The sequence below is a fragment of the Eptatretus burgeri genome, chromosome 1 (genome assembly GCF_056783735.1).
Source record: "Eptatretus burgeri isolate ZD-2024b chromosome 1, Ebu_testis_v1, whole genome shotgun sequence".
Lineage (NCBI taxonomy): Eukaryota > Metazoa > Chordata > Myxini > Myxiniformes > Myxinidae > Eptatretus > Eptatretus burgeri.
The window spans coordinates 56144898-56156962 of record NC_140961.1 but is presented as its reverse complement, the minus strand read 5'-3'; the positions used below and the strand labels follow the sequence as shown (position 1 = coordinate 56156962).

Genomic DNA, 12065 nt, shown 5'->3' with positions numbered 1-12065 from the left:
CCAAAAATATACTTTAATGTGAATGCTGGGGGGTTGAAAACAGAGTAACAAACGTTATGCTATCTGTCAATTTGTCATGAAAGAAACAAAATGCTCAAGCTGCACAACCTTTAAAAATATTTTTTGTGTTATTTTTTATTGTTATTTTTGTGATAACATAACTTAACCTAAATGATAAATGTGTAACAAAGGATAACATTAGTGGTAAGTCCATATCGCCGTAAAAGCTGTACAATCTGGCTTTCCGATTGCGGTCCAAAGTCACGTTTGTTACAGAAGGCTTTGAGCCAGTCAGAGGTCGTTTTAATAATCATCACTACGAGAGCCGACGCTATCAATAAATTTTGCTGGGTTAGATTATCTTCTTACTGTTGGATTCCAGTAGTGGAGGGGTCAGTCTTTTATTTCCTCTCATTTGCAAGATAAACTGGACACACTTAATGTGGACTATTTATGTAACACAATGGTTACCCATTACTGTGGAAAGGCTCGTTATATACAGCACGACACATCAAAGAGTTAAGGACGGATTCAGATGAAACGTGTGGTGTACAGGTTGGGTCTGTGATGAGGACAAATCAATTCGATTTTGGTGAAGATCTAAATCTGGATCTGGTGACAAGAATATTTTAATTTTTAACAGTGATTCTTCACCATTGAGAGAAGGGGCCAAAAACGATTTATAGCGGGATATTTCAAAAAGTTGTGGATGAGTTGTGACAAAACAAGGTGGATAAGTTGGTTCGGTGCCAAGAACAAGCCGATTCAAATTTTAAAAACTGGATCCAGATATGGTATATCGGTGGGATACTGTCATACACGATGTAAACTGTTCAGCCTGACAGAGGTATACGCTCTGTCGAGTGCCGTTCCAGTTATTCCCTGCATTTGCACTCCGGCCACCATAAAAACTTTCACTCCGCACATAAGAACATAAGAAAACCGTAAAGAAAATTGAAAACCGACTGTGTGGGACTACCTCCTGTGCAGCTGCCCTCCAACGGGTAGTTTACTGGATGACGGGATTGGGGGAAATCCTTCAGAACCCCCACTCTTTGATGGGAGAAAAACCATGGAGTAATCTTCCCGGGTTCAATTGCGGTTGTGTGTGTTGAGGTGTCGTCCACCAGACGGCGGTCTCCTTGGGTTAACCCGAGGCGGTCCATTTGGGTGGGTGCCTGGAATGTCCTATCCCTAAGAGAGGATGATCACCTGTCTCTGTTATCATCTGAGCTCAAGCGTTTGAACATCGGTATTGTAGCACTCACTGAGGTTCATTGACCGGATAGTGGCGACATCATGGCAGGTGGTTACACTGACTATTGGTCTGGTCACTCTGATGGTTCCCATACTCAAGGAGTTGCTGTAGCTGTGTCCAATAAGCTGACTCCAATGATAATTGAGGTAACACCGGTCAACGAGCGTATTATGAGATGAAGGATTCGTCACTCCTTAGGTGTCATTTCCCTGGTCTCTGTGGATGCTCCAACTGAGGCGAGTGATCTCACCGTGAAGGATGCATTCTACGCCACGCTCGAGTCTGTGGTTGATCAGTGCCCCAGACGAGATACACTTCTAGTCTTGGGGGATTTCAATGCATCGACTGGAACGGATAGGGATGGTTATGAGACGTGTGTTGGTCCCCATGGGTCTGGAACTGTGAACTAGAAAAATACCAAGTTCCTTGACTTTGCAAGAAGTCTTGGACTTAGGGTGGCTGATTCATGGTTTCAGCGCCCACAGGTTCATCGCTGGACTTGGTATTCCAACGCTAGTGGTGTGGCAAAGGAGATTGACCATGTGCTCGTTGATAGTCGCTGGAGGATGATCCAGAATTGCAGGGTCAACCGGAGTGCTCAGTTCCTCAATACCGACCACAGAATTGTGCACTCGGAAGTTTCAGCTTAAATCCGGGAGAATAGCACCATCCCCACCTCGGTTGGATGATTGCAAGCTTAAGGTTGAGCGGGCAGCTGAGGAGTTTGCGAACAGGCTGAGTGGGGATTTGAGGGGGTCTGAGCGCTTTGGGGAATCCTGAAGAGTTGTGGAGTGCCTTCAAGGCCACCATCCTTGATGTTGCCGGTGGATGTCTTAGAACTCACTGGAGGGTGAAGAAGAATTTTTTTCTCTCAAGGGACACTGGATACCATTGACCAGAGTCGCAGGGCCAGGCTGAATGGCAGAGCTGAGCTGTTCAGGGAGCTGAGGCATAAAACTGTACGTGCACTGAGGGTGGACAAGGAGGCCTATGTGTGAGGGGTTAGAGCATCACCTGTGGTAAAGTGGTTCTCATCCTGCTTCCAGGGGAATTCGCACATTGCGTTCCTCCAAGCCCATCCCTTAGTGTACTGCAGTTTGAGCATAGGGTGGTAGGCTCTTTACAGAGGAGTCCGAATCGAAGGCCCGCTGGGCCGGTTAAGGCTCTGTCACACCTTGACGATTTAGCCAGCAATGGCAACGTATAAAATGTATGTAAAACGTTGGCGTACGCTGAAATTTTGATGCTTTTTTAAAAAGTTTTTTAGCGTATTCATAATGTGTTGGTCGTATGCATAACATATTAGTAACGGGCACAGAATGTTTCGTTGTCTTATAGATAACTTATACCAACGAATGCTTAGCCTGTTGTCGGCGTTCACAACCTATGCCCAACGATAGTTTAACTTAGGCATAGCGCGCTGCACGTATCGCCGACGAACTCGTGGCGGAGCCTGTTAAAAACCTGCCGCACGCCGATTTAAATCGTAACCGCCTGATAATTGCAAGTGTCAACCACGCAGTCACACCTTGACGATTTAGCCAGCGTATGCCGTCCTATGAAAAATGTGTCTAAAACGCTGGCACACGTCAAATACGGTATGGGTAAGTTGTGTATACATTAAGAGCACGCTGAAGTATGCTGTCATATTTCGTGGTACGTCTCGTACTTCATGAAATTTCAAGCATGCTGAAAATTTTACGACGTAATCGCCGTATGGCTCACACGTTCCGCTACGCTGGGAATAAGTTGTAGGCACGATATGCGATCATTGACACGCGTCGACACAAGTTCCTTGTAAGTTATTCATAAGTCGAAACACGTCGGTAATGTTTAGCATACCCGAAACTTATTTTCTCCGTCAAGGCACATTATCTTTTTTCTCCGTGGCTCCGTGAAGGCATGTGACGAAATATCTTAAGTTGTTGTTGTTGTTGTTTTTTATTATTATTTTTTTTTAATCCATCACGAATTTTAAAATATATTCAGACATTTGCTTTTAAGTTTCGACGTCGACGTGACAATATCCTCAAACAGAAAATATTCACAAAGGAGGAACTAAGAATAAGACATGAGTAAACTGAAGAGGCAATCGGATGTGACGTAATGGCACTTGACGAAATATTGGAAGTTATTGTTGTTTTTTTTTTAAACACTGCCAATACGCCATTATGCGGTAGCTGTAAATTAGAAACACGTTCTGTGGTCGTCCGGAAGACGTCAATCAAATACGTCTACATACGTCAATATGCGTTGGAAGTACGTTACACATAGGTTCAAAGCACGTTACTCATAGGTTAGAAATAAGTTTTAGGTACGCTAAACATTACATCGACGTGTTTTGACTTATGAGTAACTTACAAGTAATGTTCCTCGATGTGTCAACGATTGCGGAGCGTGCCTCGACGTGTGTCAACGATCGTGTAACGTGCCTCGACGTGTGTCAACAATCATGTAACGTGCCTACAACACGTTACTCGTAGGTTATAAATAAGTTTCGGGTACGCTAATCATTACCTCGACGTGTTTCGACTTATGAGTAACTTACAAATAACGTGTGTCAACGATCGCATAACGTGCCTACAACTTATGGCCAGCATATGCGGAACGTGTGAGTCATACGCTGGCATGCATCGTAAAATTTCAAGCATGCTAAAATTTGAGGACAACTGCAAAGTACAACGATGAAAGCCAACGTACTACGACGTATGGCAGTGTTTTTCAGCGTGCTCTTAACGTATACAAACTTACCCATAACGCATTCGACGTGTGCCAGCGTTTTCGACAAATTTTTCATCCGTCAGGCATACGTTGGCTAAATCGTCAAGGTGTGACGGGGCCTTTACTTTGAGCGGTTGTACCAGGCTGATCCACCAGCTGTTGAGTTGGATGTCAGGAGTGTTACTATCTCGATGGCTGACCCTCCAATCAACTTTGATCCACCTTCGTTTGTGGAAACCGGTTGAAATGTGGTGAACAGGTTGAAAATGGGGTGAACCGGCTATGGCGAACCAGTGGAAATGGGGTAATGCCCCTGGGATCTGTGGCATCCATGCTGAACTTCTCAAAGCTGGTGGAAATGCTGTATTTGTGTCAATGCATGCAGTTATGTGCTCTGCCTGGAACATAGGCATCATCCTAACAGACTGGAAGAGCGGCCTTGTTGTCCCTCTCTGGAAAGGGAAGGGTGATCGCCAGGACTGCAATAACGACCAAGGGGTGACGCCGCTCTCAGTGTCGGGCAAGGTCTTTGCTCGGATAATTCTTGATCAGGTTCGCCACCATCTGCTTGAGCACCAGCATCCAGAGCAGTCAGGCTTTACACCAAAGAGGTCAACGATTGACCGTATCCTTGCCCTTTGGGTTCTCACTGAATGCAGGCGAGAGTTTCGGCAGGGGCCGCTTGCAGCCTTTGTTGATCTCCACAAACCATTCGATTCAGTGAATCGGGATGCCCTCTGGAGGATTCGTGGTCTTCGTGGGGTGCCACCAAAACTGATCAATGTGATGTCTCAACTATACTCTGGTACTGAGAGTGCTGTGAGATGTGGTGATGGCATCTCCAACTTATTTCCAGTTGTTGCTGGAGTCTGTTGGCGGTGTGTGCTGGCACTCACAATTTTCAGCGCTTATATGTACTGGATTCTGGGGAGGATGTCAGAGAGATTTTGATGTGGTGCGTCATTTGGGAATGTCAAGATCTCTGACCTTGATTTTGCAGATGATGCCGTCATCTTTGCCGAGATTCTGGAGATCTTTTTGAGGGCCCTTGAGGTGCTGAATGAGGAGTCAGAACTGCTGGGATTATGGGTTTCCTGGGTCAAACCTAAGATCCAGGCTTTCATTGACATATTGGATGCTGCTATCTTGTCTATCTGTTTGTGGTCAAGATGTTGAGGTCACAGAGAGATTCACTTACCTTGGCAGTGATATTCTTGTCTCTGCTGCCTGTGCGCCAGAGGTCAATCAACATCTGGGTCAGGCCTGAGGAGTCATGGATGCAGTGGATCATGGGGTGTGGCGCTGCCGCTATCTCTGCAGGAGGAGAAAAGTCTGAGTCTTCATGTCCTTGGTGCTTCCAGTCTTGCTCTACAGATGTGAGACTTGGACTCTGAGATGGAGACTTAATTCCTTTGGTACCAGTTCTCTTCGGAGAATCCTTGGCTATCGCTGGTCGGATTTTGTGTCCAATGAGCGGTTGCTGAGAGAGACTCAAATGAGATTTGTTACCTGCATCGTCCGTGAGCATCTGCTGTGACTGTATGGACACGTGGCTTATTTTCCTGATGCTTATCCTGCTCACCAGATTCTCTCAGCGAGGGAGCCTCATGCGTGGAGGAGGCCAATGGGTTGACAATGTGCCTCGTGGTTACAGCAGGTTGACCGGCATCTCAAGGAGATGGGGATGGGCCAGGCATCGGCCAGACGGAGGCCCCTGGAGTACCGGCGGAAAGTAGATGCAGCGACATGCTGCTCTGGTGCATGCTCCCCTACCTGACCTGACCTGACCTGATAACACAAAAAGGGATTTGTTTTTTTGAAACTGAATTTAGGTTTTTTTGGAAACTGAAAAGGCACTTTTGTTGAAATGGAAAAATCATTGGGTCCACTTCGTATCTTTCATTTAAACACATCCAATCAAAAAAATTTCCCCACCTCCCCCCCTTCCACAAAAAAAATCCCTGCCTACCTTTCCCTTCATTCAGGAAAAAGTTACTGTAAACTTCACATTTCTTTGTTTTGTTTGGCCTTATGATATGATGTTTTAATTTTTCCTTGTTTGCTTCCAAGAGCCAGATGTTGACTCTCGCTGGGAGTGAAATTTAGCCTCCTTTCACAAAATATTATTCCTTTTGGGTGAGAGCAATGTAGATGAGGTTTCTGTTTATGCCCATTCCACATTGCCCAGAAGCATTTACGAGTCAATTGCAAAGTGTGGACTGACACCACCTGTAGAAAAGACCTGGCACTGCAAGCCTAATACCTCCTCCCTGAGGAAGGATATGGGTGAACCAGCTCGGCCTTTATCGGCAATTATATAGTGACGATTAAACCAAGACGATTTCAGAAAAAGAAAAGGAATGACTATAAAATATTTATGACATTTATTGAGATGTCTATTTTCTGCCATTCCTCATGAACATTGCAAAATATTTGTTTATTTTATTTTTTGTCACTGATGCTTGTTCTTGGTGCCAAAAATGATTAACAATAGAGTAGAGCTTAAACCAATTGCCATTCTTGTTCGTGAGAAAACATCTCCCCTCGGTGATTCCCACAGGAGCTGTGTGACCGTCACGAGAGAGGAGTGCTCCATGATCACCAGAAAGCGCTGCAGAAGTATGGCTCCATGAAGAAGCAAATGATGAGCACCGCCATACAGGGTCGGGAGCCTGGTGCTGTGGAGCAGCTAGAATCACGTATTGTACAGGTACCGAGCTACCACTACTACTACTAATCTGCATACCCAGCAAAGGGGCAGAGCAACCCCCTTAGGGGGTTGGCCCTTTTGCACTTTGTTCATTTGGAACAGGGGTAACATGAGGTTATGGAAAAAGTTTGGAATTTTATTCATGGTGCTGGCAATTGCTCACACTCTTCATGAAGGGCACGGTGAGTTCTTCAATGTCCACCAGCTAATGTCGGCAGACCGGGACGCCCACTTAACGTCCATCCAAGGGATTGCACACACATTGATGAATCACCCTGCCTGTGAAACATCGGGATGCACATTTTGGTTGAATCCTCCGTCTAGATTCCAAACCAGGCTCGACAGCTTAGAAGCGAGAAGCAACACATTGAGCCATCCCCAATCTGACCATTACCAGATGTATTGTGAGTGTTGAAAAGTATTTACCCCTCCTTCATCAAAAATATTTAGGTACTCAACCATGCACTTCTAAATTTGTGGGGGGAGGGAGGGGCTTTTCAAAAAGAAATCTGCTCATTACTGGAAGAAAATAGAAAAAGGGGGAACTAGAAGGGCACTTGGTAGAGCGCATACCTCTGCCAAACTGATTAGTTACCTCTGCCACCAAAGGTGGAAGGAGGTTATGTTTTCCCCTCTGCTTGTCTCTCTGTTTGTGTACAGGATATCTCAAAAAGTTGTGGATGGATCTGGATGAGACTTGGTGGACACAGGTGTGTAACAAGAAAGAATTGATTCAATTTTGGTGAAGATCCGGAACCGAATCTGATAATTTTTAAAGTGATTCTTCACCATTGAGAGATAGGGTCAAAAACGATATATAGCATGATATTTCAAAAATTTATTGGGCCAGATATGTTCTCGTGGATCAGGCATTGCGTGGCGGAGGTATGCGCTCTACCGAGTGCCCTTCTAGTTGATGTTTTGTATCCTACTGATAGGCCGGATCTGGATTCAGACCTGAAATAAAATTTAATAGGCTTCTTCTTCTCACCTAACCAACTCATCCACCAAGTTTTGTCCGAATCCGTCCCTAACATTTTGAGATATCGTGCTATACAGAAGACCCTACACATTTGTGGGGATTAGGTTCTTGAAAACCCCTGCATTTTGCAAAACCGCAATACACAAAGTTAAGATCTTATCGGGAAAATATGATTAGGGGAACCAACTCAAAAATTTATCGACTTTTTTGCCAAACCTGCAGTTGTAAAAATGAAAAACACTTAAAATTGTACATGATGATGATGGAGGGTGTTGGAGGTTATTGAGATGACTTTGACGTCCCTGGGTTAGGGTCGTCACAATCATCAGACTTTGTGAAGAAGGAGGTGATCTTTGTCTGCTCTGCCTTGTTCAGCATGTCTTTATAGACCTCCATATAAGGTGCCATGACAGCGTCCATCTCACACTGGAATTTCAAGCACCTCTTCATGAAGACCCCTTCTTCTTTGGTTTTAATAGCGTTTTCAGAGCCATGCGACTCTCTATACGCCACACACCTCAACACTTTGGCTGTAGCAGACAAGTACGGGGGACTTTATATCGTTAGACCCATTGCTTTTATAAATTTCAATGATTTGCAGAGTCAGGGGTGCTTCTGGCTCAATCGGCACAGTGTGTTCGGTACACCCAACCAGCTGATCCCAATCTCTCTGGGCAGAGTGGAAGATGTGCAATCTAGGTTCTCTGTGGACTGTATTGAGGGCATGGGGTGAAGATGTGATCCAAATCTTCGGGAACCTTACACCACTTGCAGAACCTCGTAGGGTGACACCCTATCCTATGTAAATGGTAGTTTAGAGCACAATGTCCGAATCTGAGCCTGTAGAGAATTGCCTGCTCTCTTCTGGAGTCAGGGAACTCCATGAAGACGAGTGAAAACCTCTCAAGATATGTTCCTCATTCTGCTTTATCCCAAGTTTTCTTTTACACTTCTCAACCTTTTTTTATTATTTCCCTTCTCACTTCAAAACAAACAAACAAGCAAATATTTTTGCTTGAAAAAAATCACAAACTCATTCTGCCTGCTATTTCGTTTGCGATGAAGGGCAGCGTGGGGCCGTGACATGGAGATGCGGGGTTGTGTTTTACTCTGCACACGAGAGCGAGGGACCCATGCCATGATCGGCCCATTTTACCACAATGATTCAGCTCGAGAGAGCGAAACCACGATGTGGAAACCTGCGTTCGGGGTGGGCCTGCTGTCTATCGTTTTAGCCCTGTCACTCAATGGTGAAGAATCACTTCAAAAATTCTCGGATCCAGATTCAAATCTTCATCGAAATTGAATCAATTCTTCCTTGTTACGTACCCAACCTGCCCACCAAGTTTTGTCTGAATCCGTCCACAGTTTTTTTTTTTTTTGAGATATCCTGTTCACAAACAAGTAGACAGACGGGTGAAAACATAACCTCCATCCAGCTTCAGTGGCGAAGGTAAAAAGAGCAAAACCAGTGGTCATTGAAAATATGACAGCAAACCACTGTTGCTCACACGTGAATGAGGAAACCCTGAATACAACGCATTATAAGAGTTGCTTGAAGTACATTGATCAAATTTAGACAAAGCACAATTTTTGGAGATGCACATTGCACTGCCCATCAAAAAAAAACTTGTTTGATGTGTTGTATTAAAAAAAATTACCCTCTATCTCCCCCCCACCACCTTCCAATAATCAGCAAGAAACTGCCATTGTGAACATGGAACAGAGAAATTATTACTCGTTGTTTTGCCTGCACCTGGAGACTCAACTGATCCACGTCAACTTGGACCTTGTGGCACAAGCTGTCTGTTCCCTGGTCGCTTCGCAGGCACAAGGCCACCGTGAGGTGAGAACTACCTTATGAAAGGAGACTAAATTAGTGACTGGTTTTATCAGCTGTACAACCTGATAACAGTCGTGTTGTGGCTGGAAGATACTTGATGTACACATACTAAATTCTGTGATTGGGACAGATCCAAAATGGTGCCACCACATAATCATTCCATGACGTGTGTATTATAATGATTCTTACGACGGTAAACTCGCTAAAACAATTTGTCTTTCGGCAAATCATGATACAACAATCGTAAATAATTTTTTTTTTAAAGTTCCATTTATCAAAGTATAATCCATTTGGAAGAGTATCTTAGTTTTATCGAGTTTACATTATGCCAAATAAACAAACATTCGATTCGGACAACAAAATTTAAATATATATATATATATATATATATATATATATATATATATATATATATATATATATATATATATATATATATATATACATACATACAAGCCAGTAGGTGACATGGGTGTTCGCTATATAATTGCATACTAGTCATATAGTTTTTGACGGATCGGGCTGAAATTTTTTGACAGAATTTGATTATAGTGCGCTTAAAAGCGCGGAAGCCGATTTTTGATTTTTGAAAAAATATATATATATATAAATATTTTTTGGGTTTTTTCAAAAATTTCAACGTCCCATTGCTAGGCAACGGTGGCGTCCATAGCAACGGTGCTCAAAAGCATACAACTAGATCCTGGTATGAATCTACCAGTCAAGTTTCATCAAAATCGGTTGACTCCTCTGGCGTCCAGAGCTGTCCATTACATACATACATACAGACAGATGGAAAACCTGAGAATAACGGTAGTCTCGCGACCACCCAAAAAGACGTAGTGCAGAGAAGACCACCCAATATATCTACATATTTAGAAGTGAGCAGGATAGAATATCATAAATATAGGTGGACATATTACGGGCCCACACCAGGAATCGAATCCAGGTCATCTGGAAAACTGCACAAGTGCTCTGCCATCTGAGCTGTCTGGGTGACCCACTGGCTGAACAACACAATTCTTCCACATATAGAGGTGCCGCTCTCTTCCCCCACTGCTTCCGGGGCACTCACTGCCAACCATAGGAGCAGGGTCTTCTGCTATCAAAAGGGTCTTCCCCCTGTGGAGGAAAGAGAGCGGTACCTGTATTTGTGGATGAAACTATAGCACATACAAAAGCAATGTACCCAGCGATTCATAGCTATGATGAACACGGATTTCGATAATGAGTGAGGAAAGTGGAAAAAAAACAAAAAAACTTTATCGTTAAGAAACTGTTGCGGCTTGTTCCACGTCAAAGCATGCCTGAGTGGGCCAATAAGCATGGTGGCTTCAGACCCCAGTGAGGTTACCTCAGATACACCTTAAGACCCCCATTGAGAGCGGTGACCAAGGATGTGCCTGACAAAGGATATAATTAAATACAGCCATTAATTATTTTCAAAAGTGGTGTTTAAATTAACCCAAAAACCAAATTTTCAGTCATTCACTTTCTTGGAGTTATCTCAGAATGCATGCAAAGTTTCAGGCTGCTAGGTTTCATCATTTTGGAGTTATGGAGTCGACACTCTGACACACACACGCACACGCACACGCACACGCACACGCACACGCACACGCACACGCACACGCACACGCACACGCACACGCACACACACACGCACACACACACGCACACACGCACACACGCACACACGCACACACACACATATATATACATAACATCACACACATACATACATACATACATACATACATACATACATACATACATACACACACACACACACATTTAATTATTAGTGTGGATGAGCCGTCCTTTTCTCTGAATCTAGATATTCCTCAATGCTGAGAGCATGAGGAGCAAACTTTATTGGTTGAGATGGCGTAATATTGTTACGGATTTGGAAGTTTACTGCACTCAACATACAGGTCCTATAGATCAGTTATATCGGTAAGTACGTGTTGCCAGTTAGGGTCCCGTCCCTTGTCTAATGGGTAATTAATTGTTCATGCGCTGTGGAGTTATTTTGACAGTTAGGGCTTTTCTTTTACATTTTTCCACCAACATGAACGACAACAACAGCTGCGGACCACTCCAGCTCCGAATAAAACAATGACGAGAAACCCTCTGCTCCCGGCATTCTCAGCGCGCTCACTAGGGGAAAGAGTTATGCCCCCACCCACCGATTCGCTTGGCAGGGTGCCAAGTAGGGAAAAGGTCAAGCCGCACCCAAGAATGAATCACGCCTGAGTGTGCCACGCCTGAGAACGAATCACGCCTGAGCGAGCGCGCCGGAGAGGATAAAAAGGAACAGAGAATCCTCGCCGAGAGTGTCTTCGGGCGTCTTCGAGCATATTGGAGCATATTCTTCCTCCTCCTCCTCCTGCCGATGATCAAGAGCTTGGGCTTCAGAGACACCATCCACCACCAGAGCCGCAAGGGTGCGTGCCATCTCTCGGAGGGATACGGAGACGAGGTTTTGACTGCCAGGACGAGCGCCGAGTGGAGCTGAGGAGACTGATCGCGGCTTGCCGGAGTCTAGGTT

The 12065-nt window shown here is 44.5% G+C and overlaps 1 protein-coding gene across 4 annotated transcripts in view; it reads left to right on the top strand.

Moving 5' to 3' along the window:
* SNX8 (sorting nexin 8) overlaps positions 1 to 12065 on the top strand; it is a 69066-nt gene that overhangs the window by 52252 nt on the left and 4749 nt on the right. For all 4 annotated transcript variants that reach the window (XM_085884973.1, XM_085884963.1, XM_085884979.1 and 1 more), the window contains 2 exons: positions 6540 to 6689; positions 9368 to 9517. In XM_085884973.1, the coding sequence (XP_085741099.1) occupies positions 6540 to 6689; positions 9368 to 9517 (300 nt within the window). The remainder of the gene's footprint in view (positions 1 to 6539; positions 6690 to 9367; positions 9518 to 12065) is intronic.